This window comes from Phasianus colchicus, chromosome 2, assembly GCF_987193195.1.
Source record: "Phasianus colchicus chromosome 2, bPhaCol1.hap1.1, whole genome shotgun sequence".
Taxonomy (NCBI): Eukaryota; Metazoa; Chordata; class Aves; order Galliformes; family Phasianidae; genus Phasianus; species Phasianus colchicus.
The window spans coordinates 79,287,530-79,308,290 of NC_143437.1; the positions used below are offsets into that span (position 1 = coordinate 79,287,530).

Here is a 20,761-nt window from a genome sequence, read left to right on the forward strand (position 1 = left end):
CTGTATTTTTTCATTTTTACCAGAAGCCAACAAAACCCAATCCATCCCATTGCATGAGCCAGGGGAATAAGGATGTGTATGTATGTATACCAATCCACTTGTATGGAGAGACTTTGCCCTTGCATAGATAAGCTTTCCAACGCTAGGGAGGAATATGCTGTCTGGAAGGAAATGGTCTTTATTCAAGTAACAGGAAGAGTCACCTGAACCTCTCAATCTCTTCTTCCTGAAAGAGTTTCTTCATATCCAGCCAGCTTATTTAGATGCTGAAACCAACATTCATAGCTGTCTGAGCACCAAACATTCCCCCAGAGAAAGGCATTTCAAACAAAAACTGTGCCTTTCTACCCCTCTTTCTCTTCCTTCCTGTTATTCCCAGTTGCTTTTGATGCTGGAAGTGAAGATCCTAGAAGAAATATATTTGCATTTTCCTCTTCAGGTCCTGATGTCATCCCTCTGTTAGAGCAACGTAGGGAATAAGCAGGCATTTTCTTTTGCTGAATTGGCCACAGGCTGTGATTCCTCTGTGATAAGCAATTTCTAAGTACCTTCAAAAAGCTTAATGCTATGTTCCCCTTATAATGACATTTTAATTGTGTGGAAGAATAATGGTTTTATTATCTATCTGAAGCTAGTTATGCTATATTTTATTTATAGAGAAACAACTTGCTTTGTTGTTTTAAAAACATTCTCCATAGATTACATTAGTATTTCCAGTCTAGACTGGTATTTATGTGAGGCTTTAATGGGGCAGATCTCCATGCTGCACAGGCTGACATCCATCTGCAGACAAAACCCCAGGACTGCTCATTCAGTTCCCACGTAATTTGTTTTCCAGCAAAACTGCCTTGAAGCTGCTATTGTAGCTTTTGCCAGCCTTTGGTCATCTTTATACAGCCTTACTAATGTGGGCAGACCCCAAAGCAAGGAATAACTCTGGGGAGGTCCTGAGGATGGGGAGGGAAGAATACTGAGTGGTAACACAAGCTACGGAGAGGTGAAAGAAACAGTGCCAAACCCTGACATGTTTTTCCTTAGCTGCCTGCATAGCCAAGGCACAGGAATTCAAAGCATTTTCTGCACTAGAAAGACGGATTGCCCTTGTTTGACTGCATGCCCCAGGATGCTGAATGTAAGCCTGAAAATATGCTTGCTTTTCTTGATTACCTTCCATGCACCCTAGGCTCAAAACTGTTGCCCAACAAAATGCAATTCAGACCCAGCAACAAAGCAAGGTGTTCAGGCCAGCAGTGTGATATATAGAAAAGGTGATGCCGCTCCTCTGCTCTGTCCAGCAACGACCCTTCATGACTTTTCCCTGTGTGTAGAAGGGACATAATCACTCGTTAGCTGTCTAACAACACTGTACATTGGCTGGAATTTATAATATACATTGCTGATTTTGTACATGATAGAATGCAGAAGAGCTTTCTGCCCGTATCATCATATGGTGTTGTTCTTGTATTTTTTGCACTATGTCAGAGACCAGTGCCACTTGTAGCACATGCCTGCAGGAAAAAAAGTGCTTTCTGTAGTTTTATATTTATTTGGAAAGTGCAGATATCAATGCTACTTACTGAAGTGATAAAGAGGTGACTCCTTCAGCAGCTGTGGCCTTAGTGCGAGCAGACCCAGCCTGGTAGAGGCTAGGGTGAAGTCTGATGGATGTCCTGATAGAGGAGGAGGAGGCTTTGGCTTCTGTTATGCATTCATCCACCCTTGACAGAGCCGGGCCCTGTGCTGGCTGCAGAGTGCTCAGAGCTGCCAGGAGGGTGTTCCCAGGCACGCTGCGTTACAAGTGTGTGATACATCCTGATTCTCTTTTGCATAATATTCAAACCAGGGGACTTCCATCGGCCTTCTGTTTGTGACAGGGAAATAGATTTGTTCACTTCTCCGGAAGAAACCACTGAAATCTGTGCTCAGGGGAGCAGCGCGTATTTACCCAAAAGGAAGCTGTGAGAATAAGATGCAACTCTTCCTTTCTGTTCTCCTTTCATAGGGTATGGGTTAGGGGTGCCGTTCGCCCTGGGGCCACAGAGTGAAGAGGCAGCCCTCAGCTGTGCCTCAGGGTGGCTGGAGCAGAGCAGAACCGCGTGCTGACGGCTGCTGAGGTACCTGGGGCTGTGTGCGGGCGTCTGGGGCTGCAGGGCCGGCCTGCTGTCTGGCAGTGTCTGTTACACTGACCATCATTTTGTAACCACTGTGGAGGGGTGGCTGTGGTGTTGGTGTGTTTCCAGCAGGACAAGGGGAAACGGTTTCAAGTTGAGGGAGGGGAGATTTAGGTTGGACATCAGGGGGAAGTTCTTTACTATGAGAGTGGTGAGGTGCTGGAACAGGCTGCCCAGAGAGGCTGTGGATGCCCCATCCCTGGAGGTGTTCAAGGCCAGGTTGGATGGGGCCCTGGGCAGCCTGGTCTTGTATTAAATGGGGAGGTTGGTGGCCCTGCATGTGGCCGGGGGTTGGAGATTCCAACCTGGGCCATTCTGTGATTCTGAGCTTCCAGGCTGTGATGTGACTGTGGCCTGTGTTACTCTTACCTTGGGGTAATGCTTCTGGTCTGAAGGAGACATTCTTGGAGAAAAATCCCTCAATTCTGCACACACAATACTGCATCTAAATGGCTTTTTCTCAAGCCATCGATCTGATGTGTCAAATGTGTTTAATGCATTTAATTACTCTATTTCAGTCTTTCTATTAGTTTCTATAGACGCTCTCAAATTTAATGTAGCGAAACCCAATTTACATTTGTGTGTACAGTTTGTATATTATCCTGTGGAGTAACAAAGCAATCCACAGGGAACTTTTAAGCTCTATGCAGCTAGGCAAGCTGCATGTTACCCTATTTATCTTCCTTTTTTTTTTTTTTTTTTCTCCCCCTTCTATTTTCTTTTACCTCTTTTCTAGATAAGAGAGCAGGGAAGTCTCTTTGAAGAACTCCTTGTTGGGATGCCTCACATCAGCGCAGCTGCAGCCCTGCAGATCTGTGCGCTGCTGGCTGCGCTTCCTGCACAGTATTACATATCCCAGTGGTATGGAGCAGACCCTGCTCAGAGCATCCGAATGACAAAAAGGTGGTACATCTTCCGTATGCTATTTACAAGAGAGTTCTCTTGACATTCCCTGTGAACCTTTGTCCTGAAAAGGGAGAGTTTGCGTGGAGTGCTGCCCATTCCTATACAAAAACATTCACATCAAACCTAAGATATTTTTATGGCTTAATGTGACTGCATGAAAGAGACTTTCAGCATGTGAATGACAACTCTTACTGCCTTCACGTAAAAATCTGTTATCTTTCCTGCATGGCTGCATCTCATTCTGCTTTTGGATGTTCCAATCTAATTCCAATCTATATGAATCTCCCCTTTAAAGAGGGAGAAATGCAACATTTGAGTAGTAAGACAATTTCTAACTTTCCATTACCTTTTGATAGTTATTCTTAAAATAGGTTGTTTTTTTTTTTTTTTTTGCACAGTATGACTCATTATGGAGTCTTAAGTAACAGAAATTCTTACATCATATATTAACTTAAGGAAGTCATAGTGATAGAGCTAGGCAAATGGTGCTGTTTTGTTCATGAATTAAGAGTTTATATATTGACAGGGTCACATGTACATTTACTTAAACACAAGGTGGACAACAGTGCACCAGATTCAAGTTTTTAATTGTGGTAACAATTGCCAATGTTGGTATCTTGAACGTGTACCATGCAAAAAGAGTTGTGGGGGTAAGGATCCAGACTTAAAACACTTAGAGATTTCACGGTTGAAATCAACTGCTAACAATTTAAGTGCATGAAGAACTTTTTGGCTATTTTTTAACAGTCCTTCAGTGATGTGCACCATTTTTTAAATGCCTTGTGCTCAGAATTCCAGAGTTACAGTTGAACATCAGAATCTGATGCAATTTAGCAACTCCTGTGGCCTGACTACAGAAAAAAGCTGCTTTGCCATGACAGGTGGCATTTTCCAAAATTTATATATGGTTTACTGGCACAAGTGATGATTGAAAGGGTATTTATTTGCAGTCCAGATATGAATCTTGAGGAGAACTTGTTCCTTGTCATGGACTTTTTTTTTTCCTGTTCGCTGCAGAAGTGAAACCTTAAAGTTTATATATGTAAATGTTAATATATTTGTAAATATAAAAATCCTCTGGAAGGCTTTTAAAGCATTGTGGTGTTATTTTTTACTACTAAAGGTTAATTGCCTGTGGGAGCTTTACGAAATCTTACTTGAGCCTGGACCTGTGGGCAGATCGTTTGAAGCTGTGGCTATCAGAGGCGAGGTACGGTGTTACACACTGTCTGCATCTTTCAAGCAGAGCCTATTTTTAACAGCAGGTTATGCTGCAGGAATGAAATGAGTAATAGAGGGGAAATGGCTCTCATTTTCTTGTTGAGACTGATTTGTGGCTTTGCTCCAGTTTTAAGAAAACCGTTGTGTGTCTTCTACACAAATGTGCAATTTGAACTCCGTGTGAAGCTAGACATAATTCATGATAGTAATTCTGTATGTGTTATCCACTAATTTAAATTGATCTGTATCAAAGACCACTGGATTAACTGCATTAATGTTTGCACGATAACATCTACAACAATGAGATGGGTATCTTATGCTATACATGGTGGCCTAAAAAATGCAGATGGGAAATCTGTGGGTTTAAGATTAAAACTTGGTTATTGGATACATATAGATGAAGTGGTCTAGGGAAAAAAACGATTGTATTCATTTACACACATGCCAGTTCAGTTTAAGGCAATTATTGAATGGATTTGTTCAAGGAGGTTAAAGGGCTCCTTTGTGAGATGTAACCCTTGTGCAGTAGAAATACTAAAGGTTCTACACTGCATAGACCTTTGAGGTCCTTTATAATTGATTCGTGTACAGCGATCCAGGTGCTAAGGAGTACTTCTGAACTGTGGAATATTCAGATTTATTTTTGCCCCCAGGAAAGTGTAGCAGAGTAACATACAAAAGGAAACTGTGCTGCTCTCAGCTTCATTGTAAATTGCTTTTTAACTTTGCAGAAAGTGTCAGTTGTGTGTAAAGATAAAACCTTCAAACACCAAAAGATCAGTCAATTATTTGCATATTTTTTGGAGCAGCTTGTGTCTCCTGAATATCTTATCATTAAAAAAAAAAAATTGGATATCCTAAAAATCTGGGAACATTTGTGACATTCCAAACCTTCCTCACTAGTTGCTGGTTTCAACAACACAATCTGACAAATCAGGTTATTTGCCCCTTCCTGCTTCTGTTAAAAGGTTGTCAACCTTAAGCCTTCCAACAGCTGAGAGTTAACCTAAGATTTAAAAAAATATAAAATATGTAGTTTGCACAGTTGTGGAACCTGCTTTTGCTTTCTTTCAGGCAGGGTGAAGGAAGTAAGACTGAAAGAGCAAAGCTGGGGAACATCATAGAAGAGGAGAGAAGGTGGGACAAAAATGCTAGTTCTTCAGCACCAGCAGGTTCTTGGCTGCTGTGGATGCCTGACATGGGCAGGGTTGCCCAAATTATTTTTTTCATAGATTGCTCCTACTGTATTTTGAGCAGAAGAAATATTTGATAGTCTAACCCTTGCCCCCCAAAAAAGTTGAATTCCCCCCTTTAAATTCAGTTTAGCACAAATAAGCTGTATTTACTATAGCCTTAAGCTGTGGCTCATTGCTGACATCTTGCACAAATCACAGTTAAGCAATCTTAAAGTTTTCACAGTAGAATTTGCAAATCAGAATAATATCATGCTCACCTATAGAAAGTAAATGGGTTTTCTCTGAAATATAAATTCTAATGCAGCTGTGGAGCCACATATCCAAGGAAGTTATATTCATGTTTTTTTATCCTCTTGGAAAAAATTCCTTTCCTTGAAGTGGTGTTAAAGTAAAATTCTCACTCTGTTTGAGCTTCAAATTATGAGGAATTTTGAGCCAAAGGCTTTGCAGCATTCCTTTATTCAGACAAAGGCTTAAAGTAATAATCAGAAAGCTGATTATCCTAAAATTCAGTTTCTAAATAACTTGTTTGAATGTTTGGTTATTCATTTTACATTTTAGGAATTGGTACTATGGAGAAAAGAAAATTAAAAGTGCCAACAATGAAGCAGAAAACCATTCTTATTTTGCAGGTATTGAAGTCTTTGTAGTCTTTTTGGATTTTGCTGGTGATAGTGTGTTCTGAGTTTTTCTATAGTGTATTTCTATACTTGTAATTTTTTTCCTGGTCCTCCCTAAACACTGATACCATTCATAAGCAAAACAGAACATATAAAATTTGAGGTCTTTCCACCTTGAGTTGTGCAATGTTGTTGATGCACCACATACATGTGTCTGTTTTATTGAACAGATCTGAGTGTATTTTGTATTGATGTATGAAATAATGGTATAGTTTTCACTTGATTCAAATGAATACGTTTAAATCAACTTCAAAAGAGAAAAAAGAAGCCATTGATCATTCTGGTCTGACAAAAAATTTCCTGCAGTAGATGGAAAAGAAACATTCCATGACCCAAATGGAAAAAAAAATAATGACAAAATTAGTTATTGTGTATAGCATTGTAAAGTGTTGAATATAAAGGTGAAGCTGAACAGTAACTGTCAATACAGACACGTGTGTATGCTTTCCAAAACACTTTTAAGACTTGTATGTCATATCAAAGAGACACAAATAGAAAATGACTTTCCTTACTGATTGCTGCTTTGTCAAATATCATACTCCTGGAGGGAAAAAAACAAACAAACAAACCTGTTTCCTTGCTAACTTTTGCCTATAAATCTAACCGTCAATTCTGGTAGAAGTCAGAAGAATGTGAATGTCTGTATAAATGCTTAATGTGCTTCATAAAACACTTCTCCTTGCTAACTCTCTTTCTTTATTAAATTAGCATCATCTCATGTTCACAGTCCAAAGCCTGAATCTATCCAGTTCAGTGTGGGACAGGTGATAGTTCACAAAAGATTTGGTTATTCGGGAGTCATTGTTGGATGGGACGTGAGAGCTAAAGCTCCAGAAGAATGGCTACAACACAAATATCCTCCAGAAAAACAGGTTTGGCTGAATTAAACTCCTGTTTTATTAATACAGACAGAGAATAACTCTGGTTAAAAACAAGAAAATCTCAAACACTGCTTCAGACTTCCTGCTAACCTGATGGCAGAGCTTTGCTTTTGCAGCACTGATTGGTCAAACTTTGCTGACCAGGGTTGTGCTTGACATTTCGTGACTTAAAATTACAAACACAGCATTGTATTTAAAATAGCAGTGTCAACCTGAAATGTTAGAATAAATTTCCCTTGTTTTGTCACTGAAATTGAAAAGTTTCTTCTGATTTTCTAGAGTAGGTATAATTGGTAACATCTTCACCGCATCTAAGAAATGCAAGTAAGCCTTTGTGTTTAATCAGTTTCAGATAGGAAGCTATGCTTCTGAGGATCTGGACAGTTGAAATGTGTATTTATTTAACAATCAATTTTTATTAGAATTCTTGAAGTTTTTGAAATTCTGTAGCCTAAGTCTGTGTTGTGTTTGAAAATCAGATGCTAAATATTTGTTGACAGTGCTGGCCTGATAATGTAGTGCAGGATACTTGGAGGTTGGCCACTGCCATGCTGCCTAAGTGGCAGAAAGGCACTCATCAGTAAGCCAGAGAGGACTGAAAATGAGAAAAAATGAGAAACTGCCTGTAGATGAGAATTCATGTTCAGCTGGGAGCAGACATTCGGCACTGTTGTGTTCATTTTGTCCCTTCCCTGCTGTAATTTTATCCATCTGCTACTCATCCTTGGCTTCTAAAACATCTGCATTCTTGCTCTTCATCCTTCTCTTTTTGTCCCCTCAATGGTGTTGTTACCAACTGCACACTCATGTATTTTCCATCAGGCATTCTGATTTGTTATAAGACTCTTACAGTTTTCTGTTCTCCCAACGACCTCGTATTCATATGATGGTTTTAATTTCAGTAGTGAAAGTGTGGTTTAAGTGTCGTGTTTTGTTTTTTTTTATTATTATTTTTGACTTGCCTTTGCTTTTTCATGTTTTGTGCTCCTGCTATGCAAAATGTCTTCTGACCATTTCGAGGCAACTATTAAGCTTGATTGTTTCAAATCTACACTGAATATTAGCCAAGCTTTGAGCCCATCCTTTTTCTGCCTTTCTCTGCCTTGCATCTATTACCACATTGTTGAGCGGAGGCCACTGCCTGTCACATGGATCAATACTAACTGCTGCATAAACTCCATTTATCTGCCTATATTCATCCATCACTGTTTCTATTTAGACTGTGAGTTACTTTAGGTGGGAACACTTGTGGACAGTAGTCAGCACAGTGGGATCCTGGCCAATAACTGGGGTTTGTAGGCACTACAAAAATAACAGTAACTGACATTTCCTTCTTGGCTAGATGATTTTTTATATATTGCTGTATATACAAGTTGCTGTAGCTTTATCCACCACTGGACACTGAGGTTGTCGGAGGTGCTCTGAATTTGACCCTCTCTCTCTGGTGTTTTCTCTGTCAACAGTTGTGAAGGTAGATGGAGGGCTAACAGATTGTCATGGGACCTATATGCAAAAAGCAGGCCCCAAGAGATATTCTAAGTCATATATCTTGAAAGATGCATGGAAGAAAATGATACTTAAAATCTTGGCTCTTAAAATAAAATATATCTATATTTGCCAAGAAGAACCTCACTGCATTTTGATTGTTTTATATTTAGTTTTCCAAATTGATGTTGGTGTGATCACAGAATGTAAACTTGCCATATGTATGTACTGAGTGGTTTTAGCTTCTGTAAGTGTATTGAAAGTTAATGGATTATACACTGTAATCTTTAGTCACCATCTCCTCTTGAGGCTCTTTATTTTCCTTGTGTTTTTACAGGATGTAAAAGATACTCCTCACTATCGAATTCTAATTAACAATGCAAGTGGATTCGGCAAATCTACCGCTTACATTCCTGAGGAAGAGATAACAATTATTGTGGGATTAGAGGTAGTATTTATTTTTATTTAGTTGCAACTTGTTTGTTAGCCTCTGTGTTTAAAAGTTGGCTGACCTTTGGCTTAATAGAAGCTATTTATTTTACAAAGGTAGTGAAACTAATAGAGAAAGCATACTTTCAAATGTGTGTTTTCAGAAGGTGATAAATAACTCAAACAAGTTACTGTCTACTTAACAGTATCCAACTACCAAGGCAGTTTCTTTCGTTTGTTAGGTTTTTTTTTTTTTTTTCCTCCTGAGGTCTTTTAGCAACTTGGCTTTGGTTATGTACAGGCTGTTGCAGACGTGGACTTTTATTTTAGAATTTCACTGGCCCATCAATGTTGGACAAGTCATTTAATTTCTTTCTACTGAACCCAGCCAAGTACATTGGTTTCTCAATTCAACCCTGAAAAATCTGCATTTCAAAAAGCTCCTGCTTAGTCACTGCCTAGACTGAATAATGTCTCCCTTCTTTAATTGCAAGACTCTGCTAGGCTATAATTCCATTTTGTATATCATGGTCTTGGTAGTTTTTGATTTCTAGCTTACAAATATGCACCTGGTTCTTAAACTAGTCAGAGACTAGCAACAAAAAAATTGTGTTAGCCAGCAATACAAAACAGTTAACATGCCTGAACTCAGGACTAGGAACTATAGGAGCAGGAACGCAGATGAGTATCATCAGTATTTAAAATTGGGTTCTGACCACACTGACTTGTGTCTAAAAAAGAACTCTTTTGTCATGCCAGTCAGTGACATTTATAGCCTGTGGGGAGAAACAAATACCTCACCACAAATATTTACCTAATGAAATCCAGTTATCAGAGGCTTAGTCCCACAGATTATTAAGGAAGATAATCTAGATGCTTGCCAATCTAGATTTCTAGTTGAAAACCATCAAGTTGAAATTAATGGGTAATCATGCCTATACCTATGGAATTATGGGGGGATGGAACTAGGTGATCTTTAAAGTCTCCTTCAACCTAAGCCAGTCTACAAGTCTGTGAAAGATCATCAACTTTGTGTCTCTTCACCATTTCCCTGACTGCTTTAGTGTTCCTGCTGCCTGCCTAGTTGAATTAGATAACTGATCCAGACAAAAAAAATAACAGAAAGCTGTACCAGTGACAACTGAGTGGAAACTACTTCAATTAGAAACAGTGTTGTGTTAGAAAACCAAGCCCAGTTAAATCTAGCAAGTGATACCTTGGGAGATTAGTTCATTTGTAGAGCCCTTGAGGGTCTGTGAAAGCCACTGTTCTGACTGCATAAACTGTATTAAAGTGTGTGGAAAATCCCACTGAAAGTATATCTGTGTACATTATGAATTTAGACTAATCAGGAGTTTTCAAAAAGCTAATTTAAATCATCCAAGTATCAGTTTGTGTTTACTGCTAATTCTGGTGCTAATTCAACTTGAAATACTTTCTCAGGTACACCACCCTGATGTTAAAGTCTATTTCTGTGGATATGACGGATCAAAGTATATTTTGCAGCCGTGGCTGAGAGACATCTATCCTCATGACTGAAGCATTCAAGTATCTGTACATATAATGTACATCTGGACAACATATTTCCTTTATAAACTTGAGCAAATAGACACCAAGATAAAAACTAATGCATGGTTGGGTTCTTCTTTTCGTATGATGGAATAAAGCATTCCTAAGGGTGTTTTATGTTGAAGGATTCATTTCATTAGAAGTGAACAACTGGTAGGTTGCAGAGCAGAAAAAAAAATGAAACTTTTAAGTTTTATATTTATTAAGAAAGCATAAAAATTTATTAAGAAAGTAAGTATGATTTGAAAATTTTTAGAGCAGCTTGTTTCTTCTGTTTTCTTTTCCCTTTATCTCAAACACAGCAAACACTCGACAAGATGCATAAGCAGTAGCATTCTGGATTCTTTCCTGCAGCGTCAGTGAATCTGGGGAGTTAGATAGGTGACTGTCTATGTGGCCTCCCCATTCTTTTGTTTCTTCTTCTTTTATTAATAAAGGTTTTCCTAATGACTGGCCAAACAGCCGACACACTTCTTGAGCTTTCTGCCGTGTGTTTCCAACAGCAGCGACACACACTCTACGGCTGAGGGGTAGAAAAAGCAGCATGATAATAAGCAAAGCCAACTCGTACAAATAGCAAGACTAAAATAGCAAGACTATAAGCAAAGAGCATGTTTTGATGCTAAGTGAGCACTGCACATGGCTCATGTCAGAGCATGTCAGTAGCTGAAAGCATTGGGAATTGGTAAAGGTACTTAGAATTATCAACATCTGGTAACATATTTGTACCTTCACGAATAAACTCAAGTAACACATGCTGATGTAACCTAAGTCAAATTGTGTTGACCTAATATTTGCAGTAGATTATACTTCCAATGGAAATCAGTGAGGAAACATTTATTACATTCTGCTTTGCACAGGGGCACTGTAGAAAGAACAAGATTCATCCTCCTAAGCGGAAAATCATCAAGTTATATTTAGACCAAATGCTAAAATCCGAAACACAAATTTTCTTATGTATGAAGGAAACTATTTTCTCCCATTACAAACTGTAGAAATTAAATATGCATATTAAATATTATCTGAGGCTGTACAATTTGTGGCACATGAGAAAACTTACCGAAGGGTGTCTATGGCTTCTGGCGTGTGGTAGAAATGAGGTGGGCTGATGGTAACAGAGGTCCCTAACTTTTCAGTAAGTAGGTTGCAAACATTCTGCATTTTTCCAAAATCAGTGAATATAATACAGACCTGGGAGTGAACAGAGACATCAGACAAGTAATTTTTTTTTTGTTTTCTCCAATGATTCAACATGTCTAATTAAATCAGCATGAAGACAGATAGCTACAAACTAACTAAATGTACTAATCCCGTATATAACACCAACATTTACTGAGTTGGAACACTTATATACCCATACAGATGATGAACTGTTTGCTTTGCAACAGAAAGGAACTCATAAAATGGTTTAAAACTGAGGATTAAAAATATTCTCTTTTGGGAGGAAGCATTGCATTCTTGGTATGCAGACAATTTGAAAAATGAACATTTGCTATTTGGGACACATGATTAGATGCATCTTAGCTCTTCTCTTTTAAATTTAAACTTAGATTACTAGATGTTAATTATGCAGAAGCCCAAGCAAAATGATGTGGAAAACATCGTGCATGAAGGAGAATTACATTTTAATTTCATGCATTACGTTCAAGAAATCTAAACTAAGAGAAGAAAATAAGCCTAGTCCAGTCTAGTTTGCAGTGGGCTCAAAACATTGTGGTGGGTGAACAGATTCATTCCAGAGACTAAAAAGACCACGGCACTTCAGTCTTGGATTAAATACAATTTAAACATTTATCTGTCTGTAGCTTTGGCAATAAGAAGCATTAAATATAGATACATAAGGAATTAAAGTATTTTCCCAGATGCTAAAAAGCAAGCATTGCTATCACCCTGGATTTAGAGCCCTATAGCCCTCTCTGCAGGAGAGCAGTTGTGAGCATTGAAGTAATGATGCCCAGCTGCCGAAGCGTTCAGCAAGCAGAAATCCCAGCTCTCAAAATCTTTCTTTAGGACCAAATCCTCATCTTCATCTAGCAGTACACTGCTCTGATCACCAAGTCAGGGTTAACACCTCTTATCCCTGACTCTTTCTGGACAGCAATAAAGCTTCAGCAGGTTGGGGCAAAGAAAGTTGTACAGGAAATTCCACTGCTGACTCACTGCTGACACATTCTTCATGCAATCCATGCAGCCTACCCCAGTGTAGGCATAGCTATGGAAATCCAAACTACTGCATGTCAGCTGTACTGCAGTAACTTCCTGTGGGCATGCCACACATTTACCTGGTGGTAAAGATCATCTAAGTGAGTTGAATCTTTCATTGAGAGAGGGCTACTTCATCTACAGGGTAAGGTAAAAATGGATACTGACAATTAGCACAAAGCAATTAGTGCGCTAATTTTGTTGCTCTCGTTAACCTCTCTCAGTGTACATGCAACTTATCCTGGCTTGAATCTTTGTACTGGCTCAGTCCTCACGAAACTGAACCACAGCTTAGCTTAGGGCCTTAAAAACGGGCCAAGTGATAATTACAAGGGTAATTACACCTTCTATGATGACAAATCATGTCCGTTGTGCAAAAGTGCACTAGGTATGCACATGCATTTGGTTTATATACCCTTAATGCATAAATTGGTGGCTGGATCACTTTTGGGAGGTGCAGCACCAATCTGAACAAAGACCAAAGATGAGACTAAAGCTACATTTCTTTCTTCAGTGAGAGCTCTTGCCATACTCGTGTATTTTCTTGTGCTGTTTTCCAAGAAAATGGTTCTAATTGCATTTTGTGGAAGTTGGTCTCACTATGATACAGTCTCACTATGAGGACTGACATAGTGTCTTCCAGATTGCTACCAACGTTTACAAGATTAGCTCCCTCAAGGGCATGAAGCAGAAGAATGATCAAGCAAAAGAACGGTGGGTCTTAAGTAAGAGATAAGCTACTCAGTCTGGGATGGCTTTGGGCACTAAGGAAATGTATTGTTAATAAAGCAGCATGTAATCAGGTACTCTTGGAAGCAGAAAAACACTGAGCAATACCGAATTTTGTTCTTTCCCAGTTTTCACTTAGATTACTTAGGCCTACATTCAGTAATTTCGACTTGAATTTAAAGAGGACATCTGAGCAATAAAATGCAAAACGGGCTTTAATGAAATTATGATGAAGATTAAGAAGTGTGAAAACATAGGGTAGGCAAAACCATTACGGACACATGGTAAGATTTGGGTAAGGCTGTAAAGGACAAGAAGTTGTGGTTTGAGAAAAGGCAAGTATATTAAGATGTGCACAAGAACTACCTAATCTTCATCCCATTTGATCAGCATGCAATAAATGAACTATTATTATTAAGATATCGTAAAGCTTTGTGATCTCCTAAAACTTCATTCTTCTGCATATTTTCCTTTGCTAAAGAATGAATTAGAGTTGCAGTTGAAAGTGTACCTTAACTATACCTTAAAATAGTTATTTGTCTGGGAATTTCTTAAGCCTTCTGAAAATTCTTACAGTAGACAAATGGTAAAAAGTTTACAGAATGAAACAATGCATGACTTTCTGTGATTTGATGTATAACATACACAATGGCAAACTCTTTAGTACAGAAGGCAATGTTATTAACTTTAAATTCATTTATATTGCTGAAGTAGTACAGCACACTGGTCAGTGGAGCTTCAGCAGTTTATGAAGCTACACTAACAAAAGAAGTGCTTACTTAAAGGGAGAGGCAAAAAGAAACGAATCTCTGCATTAGGAGCCACAACACTGCTCCTTAAGCATTCGGTGTAGCCAGCAGAGGTGCTACAGGTAGGCAGATTTTAATGTTCTGGTTCCCAGGCACTGTGCAACCATAGAACTTCAGAACAACAATTACAGGTGGTCCAAACTGACTGAATACTCAATCCATGTAATTTGTTCTCTACTTATAATCTTGACTGAAAATTAATGGTAAGAAAATGATGATAATTGGTTAAGTTACCACATAAGACTGAAGTTGTAGGCCTAAGCTTGCTGGTAACAAAGTACTGCCTAAACAATTAATAAATATGTTAATTTTTAACTATAGGTTATCTACAAGACTCTGTAATTGAAGCTTTCATGAAAGTTGTAATCTAAACTATGAAATTAAAGTCGTTCAGTAGATGACACTGATGATATCATCTTACAAAGCCAAGGACTCATTTCCAAAATTCAAATTTTGTTCTCCAAACATTCAATTATTTGTATATTTGTTGTTGTTAGGAGAATATACCTTAAACAAAAAAACTGAAGAGGCCAAACTCTGTTTTAGGAGATTGTGAACAGCAGCTCTATAAAGATGCTATCGTTTTATTGTGGACTTCTATGTTTACTTTGTAAGAACCAGTAAAGTTGCTTTGTAGTGAATGAGGGGATAAAAGCTGAAAAGGTTCACAGACTAAAAATACATAATCTCCCTTAGGGAATACTTTCAGCATAGCATTTACTTCTCCCAGTGGTATGAATGTGAAAAAATACACCCCCTTGAGCTGATTCTGAAGTAAATGGGATTATTCCCATAATATTTGACTTCCACTCAGCACTTTTTACCTGCAGAATTCAAAGCAAATTACCTAAGAAACAATTAGCTTTGTTTTAATTGCAGCAGGCTGATGGCAGAGTCGTGTAGAACAGACTAAAGTCCAGGTGCTGGTCAGCTGTGGCTTAAACAAGTCTAGATTAGGGCTGTTGTGCACTGTTGTCCCCCATCCATTCTTGTCCTCTGCCTTGCACTGCCTCCAGTTCACAGAACTAAAATATTGAAAAAATAACCACTTTTTTTTCCTGGATTAGCTTTTAATTGGAGCAGCTTTCTGAATCAACCTATTACCTTACCACCTAACTAAAACTCCTTGTGGAATGAGGGCAAGAACATCTGGGGGTGGAGGAGAGAGCAAAAGGTTTGCTCACACCACCACAGGACGACAGCCTTGGAGTTCTAGCACAAAGCAGTCCCTTCTGTAGCATTACAGCACATGTTAATATGAGAAGAAAAAAATCCTTTCCACGTTACAGTAGCAGAAGTTTTGTATAGAACAGAAGACTGCAACCAAATGATGCTTTTACACTGTAGTCCTTCCTCAGTTTCTTTGGACTATGTTGCTTTTCCTGCAGAGAATACCTACTCCTCATTACGAAAAAAGACAGTGGGTAAATTTTGCATTGGTCTTTGCTCCATTGTTTTTGTTAGGATGAATACATACCTCTGCTTCCATCTGGTAAGTGTCCTCTACTCTGCTAAAATCCTCTGTTACAGTCATATTTTCTTCCTAAAAGAAGATACAATAATCTTAAAAGACAGAAATGAAGGGTCTGTTGGAAATGTATGTACATTGTGCTCAGCAGAAGTTGAACGATTTTGGCTTATTACTTATAACCTAGCAACAGAAGTTGGGAATTTTCCATGCAAATCTCTTCAGTTAAAGCTGGATGTTAAAGATTTCTTGATGTTATTTAAAGTAAATCACACAGCAGCGCTTTAAGTTAATTCTGCTGCTATCCACCTGAAGCGAGAAATGAGGTCTTGAAAGCAACTGCTAGCTAGGAGCTCTGTGTATCAGCATGTAACTGTCAATCCACCTGATACAAAAAAAAAAAAAACAAAAAAAAAAAACCAGGAGATTTCAGCTGTTTTCAGAAAGCTAGCAAATGGAAAGTACTCTTCAGATTTTAAGATATTTCAACCACAGCAGCTCATGGCAAGACGATTTAAACAATGCCTAATCAGTGGTTATTCAGCAGGAAGGAAACCCTTAACAGAGGCTATTCCAATCTGACATTCTGCAGTAACAGCAGCTATATTATTCAGTGTGATGTCTGTACAGAGCACTAGAAAAACCTTATCAGTAAGATATTAAACTCAGACACAGAGTAACTCTGGCTACATCTGAATACCCGACCAGCTTGCTGGTGTCCTAACATTTCTTTCACCACTGCCTTCTTTGGTAAACAGTTTGGGTGAACAGTTTACCATAAACCTGCAACAAAAAGCAGTTCACAATTTAATTGTGAATATAAATTTGAATTTAATAGTCATGAACTGTAGAGAAGCAGACGCTAAGCCTTCCAAATTATTGAAAATGCTTTTATTATTAATCCTAATTCTATAGGAACATATAATACTTGCTTTCAGGGTTGACGCATTTCAGAAGATGCTCTGTGTCAGAATATTTTCTACACAGGACTCAAGTGTTCACTTCTATTGAGTAACATGTATAATTTTCTTTAGAAATAACATTAATCGTGAGAAGCATTTTCCTTTTAAAATATGAAATGGAAATGAGACCCATAATTATCATTGCACAGCACGTACGAGAAACAAATTCTGACTGTTCAATGCTATGATTGATAAGCAGTGCTGAAATACAAGCACAACCATCCTTGTTTTTGGAAAATCTCTCCTAGCAAGGGCAAGGACCAGGCACAGTGAATTCCTAGGAGCTGTATTTCCCCTTTTTTACAGTCAAAGATTTGAGGTAACTGGGAAGCATGACCAGCTGTGGTTCAGTAAAGGATCATAGAATCATAGAATCCTTAGAGTTGGAAGGGACCTTTAAAGGTCATCTAGTCCAACTCCCCTGCAATGAACAGAGAATGAATTCCTTTATTCCTTTTATTCATGAAATGGAGTAAATCTTTCTACTTTTAGCAGACTCAATTTAAATTCTACAGGAAAGCTTTCTTTTCTTATAGGAATAACCACACACAGAACTCCTATTTTACAGAAATAACCACACTGTAATAGAACTTGAGAGTAAACAGAAAAAATGGTGTTTTTTTTTTTTTTTTTTTTCCCCACCCCATTCTTTAATCCCTTTTAAAAAGTTCTGTTTCCCCTGAAGGAATTCACCTTCTCCATCTTTTGTTTGTGTTTTGGTCTTGCACTCGCCCCGTTGCGGTATGTTTAAGGGCAGTGCCATCGTGTGGTTCTAGGCACTAGTGCAAGATCAATGCGATCCGGAGGGAAAGATCCTCTTGTGCCATCTATTGTAACATTTCCCTCACAGCTAATTTTTATCTCACCGGATTTGACAGAAGCTGCACGAGTTACTGGAGATAAATGGAAGACATAATTGCTGAAGTCATAACAATGTGGCCTCTTGCAATACATCTTCTGTTAGACATTTTGTTCCCTTTCAGTTGAGTGTTCTATCTTCACACAAGGAAACAGAACAGACAGGTTGGCGATCACAGAATTTTAAGTTGGAATATGGGGTTTGACTACATAAAGCAAAAGGCTTCTTTTTTTTTTTTTTCTTTTTTTTCTTTTTCCTCCATACTGCTTATGTCTACTGTTTATATTTTGGCTGCAGAACTCCGTTCATTTGATCAGGAAAAAACAGTTTTGCCTGTGCCCTAGGAAAAGTTACATTTTCATTGCCTCAGGTATCCGGACTTCTACAATCATTTTCTTCAAGCAAATGTCAGGATACTTTGAGGATACTTCTTAAAATACACAGTAGTCTTAAAAACCGGATGTCTTATGGAGGTTTCTACATCTCTTAATCAAGGATGCACTGAAACTGGAAAACTGTAAATAAGTGAGCAAAATTTCACAATTTTTTTCTCCACTGACTGTATGGATGTGCATCCATGACTGGGATTCCTAAATATATATGTATATATATGGCTCCAAATATCTATGTATATTCAAGGACATACCCTAGCATGGATAAATCCCAAGCCAGAGCGTGCTGGATACTGTCTGTGAATGGCTTGTTTGTTTTGTTAAATAACACTCACTCCAAAGCCTCAGATAACTGGCCCAAGTACCAGCACTGCTGTTTTAAACAAGATGGCCAGTAACAATTGTTAGATGCAGTGATTAAAGAAAATGGGTGTCATTGTCACACACCACTCCCCAGGTATATTCTAAATTGTGAATATTAAGCAGCACGCTTCTACAGAAAGGGGAAAATGTTCCTTTTAAACAGCTGGGCCCAGCAAGAGATTGCTTTCCCTACTGACTGTTCTTTCCCTGCAGCTCCCTAAGCAGATTCTGTGCTCTGGAGTATATCCTTATAGCACTCTATAAATAAATTCTACTACGTGCACATACTTCTGATTAAATTCCTTTGTAAATATACATGGAAATTAGATGCAGCCCCAGGCACCATGACAAGCTGCTAACACAGGCTCCTGATGCTGCACAGGTTACACACTCCTGATCTCATAAGCTTCCTACAACAGCAGTATAAAGGGTTAAGGAAATGGATCCACGGATTAATAAATAAGTAAATGTATAGGCTAACCTGCTATTTCTAAAGAGGCCTTCTATAACCTTGAAAGAAACAGAGCCATATGGAGAATGTGAAGAGTCTAGAATGCCATTAACAACAAGGGATGTTAGGAAATGTTGAGAACAAACTGCCAGCAGTTATTAGTCAACAGAAAAGGCAAATGACTGCTCCAGCAGTACTGACTGAAAATTGGGTAGAACAAAGCAATAAAAATAACACCACAGGAAACTACCCTTTAAAAAAAACCAACAGACACAACTTGTTGTTCTGTGGAGCTAACACATTGCTAACACTGAGAAGCCTAGAACTTCTGCATCATGTCACATTCTCTCTAATCAGCAGAGAGAAGGAACACTTCCATCCTCCAACACGTGCTATCTCTGAAATAGCAACAGAGTCCTGAGAAATTACAACTCACAGACTTCTCAGCTCAATGTAAAACCAGCCTCTTTTCTACCCGCTTACACCATCACTGTGATTATTTTCTCCAGCTTGCAAGAGTGTGCACAGCACCTCAAAAGCGCTCTCACTCATTTAGCACAGCTCACTCCTTTCATGTGTCCTCCAACATAGAATGTAGAATGGCCTGGGTTGAAAAGGACCACAGTGATCATCGAGTTTCAACCCCCCTGCTGTGGGCAGGGTCACCAACCAGCAGAGCAGGCTGCCCAGAGCCACATCCAGCCTGGCCATGAAGTCGAATGCTCCACGCAATCCTGCTTCTATCAGACTTGGTCAAAATCAGAAGTCAGGCACTCAAAACCACTGCAGGGTGGGCATCTGCAAATATTTTTTCTTTTTTTTTTTTTTTTCCCCCAGGTTGAAGCACTATTTGACTGCATCCAGGGTGAAAACACCCCACGGTCTGACAGCTCCCCACGGTGATGGGTACAAAGCTTGTAATGAATGCATAAATCGCCTTGTCTTCCCACATTCCCCTGACAATCCATCAGATTAAGTTCCTATTAACTCACGTGAGAGAAATCAAAGATACTCAGCCTATAATCCCCCCGTTTCTGGCCGAACAAGCCATGCTGTCGGCAAATGAATCCTCCCGGTTGTCACCAGCCTGAGCAGGGCTCACGGGATGTGAAACACACGCTGCCACCTCCTCAGTGAAAAACACGGGCGACAGATGCAGCCCACCGCAGCCTGCACGCCTCCGTGCCATCAGTCCCACAGCTGCACTACGACCGTTCCCTGAATCAGGGCTGAGAAGGCCCTTCTTATCACCTCCCACTGCTTTACGAGATAACGCGCGAAAAACACACGCAGCGGAACTGCAAGGAGGGACGCAACCAGAGTGAGGGAAAGGCGTTACACGCAACACTACGCTTTCACCACGCCCAACACGCGGCTCGCCGCACAGCCCGCACGGCGGCACTGCGCCCAGGCATCCCGCGGGCTGACACGGGGCTCCGGGCCGCCGCTCACCGGGACGCCGCGCTGCCGGGCGCTTTGCGCGATGTACTGCAGCCTGCGGGACACGCTGCTCCGCGCCGCGCCGGCCACCCCCTTCCGGCTGCCCAGCCGCAGCGACACCCGCGCACGGTCCGGGACGGCGCTCAGCTCCGCGCTGCCGCTCACGTGGACTTCTCGGCCGGACGGCGCAGGGAGGCCGCAGCCGCCACCCGCCGGGAGCGGGGCTGGGACTGAGGCTGGAGCTGGAACGGGGCAGAGCTCGGCGAAGACGCGCGCGGGAGGCGGCGCGGGCAGCGCCATCCGGCAGAGCCCCTCGCGGCACCATAGCAACCGGCGCGCCCGCTGCACCCTGGGTGGCGCCGGACGTGACGCCCCAGCGCCATCGCCGCCGTTTCTGCCGAACTCTCGCGAGAGCTGCTCAGCGTCCCGCCGCCTCGCGTAGTGAGGCGGTCGCTGCTCCGCCGGCTGCTCCGCCATGACAGCTAGCCGGGAGGTTGGGGAGAGTAAGAATCTGCTGAGGGAATGCTGCTCTGTTTCTGTCGTTTTTC

The 20,761-nt window shown here is 40.1% G+C and overlaps 2 protein-coding genes across 3 annotated transcripts; one reads left to right on the top strand and one right to left on the bottom strand.

Moving 5' to 3' along the window:
• Positions 1–1,838: 1,838 nt before the first annotated feature.
• On the top strand, positions 1,839–10,669 carry LOC116240491 (F-box only protein 21-like). Of its 2 annotated transcripts, XM_031610886.2 has the most exons (8): positions 1,862–2,114; positions 2,908–3,074; positions 4,201–4,287; positions 5,373–5,435; positions 6,056–6,126; positions 6,883–7,046; positions 8,878–8,988; positions 10,413–10,664. In XM_031610886.2, exons 2-8 carry the CDS (start codon positions 2,950–2,952, stop codon positions 10,506–10,508), a joined length of 717 nt encoding a protein of 238 aa, XP_031466746.2. In that variant the 5' UTR covers positions 1,862–2,114; positions 2,908–2,949; the 3' UTR covers positions 10,509–10,664. The 2 variants fall into 2 exon arrangements, with proteins under 2 accessions (XP_089992230.1, XP_031466746.2); XM_090136104.1 differs by lacking the exon at positions 5,373–5,435 and having other exon boundaries at positions 1,839–2,114; positions 10,413–10,669.
• Positions 10,670–10,695: 26 nt separating this feature from the next.
• Positions 10,696–20,606, bottom strand: IRAK1BP1 (interleukin 1 receptor associated kinase 1 binding protein 1). The gene is made up of 4 exons (XM_031610885.2): positions 20,226–20,606; positions 15,756–15,821; positions 11,599–11,729; positions 10,696–11,061 (listed from the first exon to the last, which is right to left on the bottom strand). Exons 1-4 carry the CDS (start codon positions 20,511–20,513, stop codon positions 10,791–10,793), a joined length of 756 nt encoding a protein of 251 aa, XP_031466745.2. The 5' UTR covers positions 20,514–20,606; the 3' UTR covers positions 10,696–10,790.
• Positions 20,607–20,761: the final 155 nt, after the last annotated feature.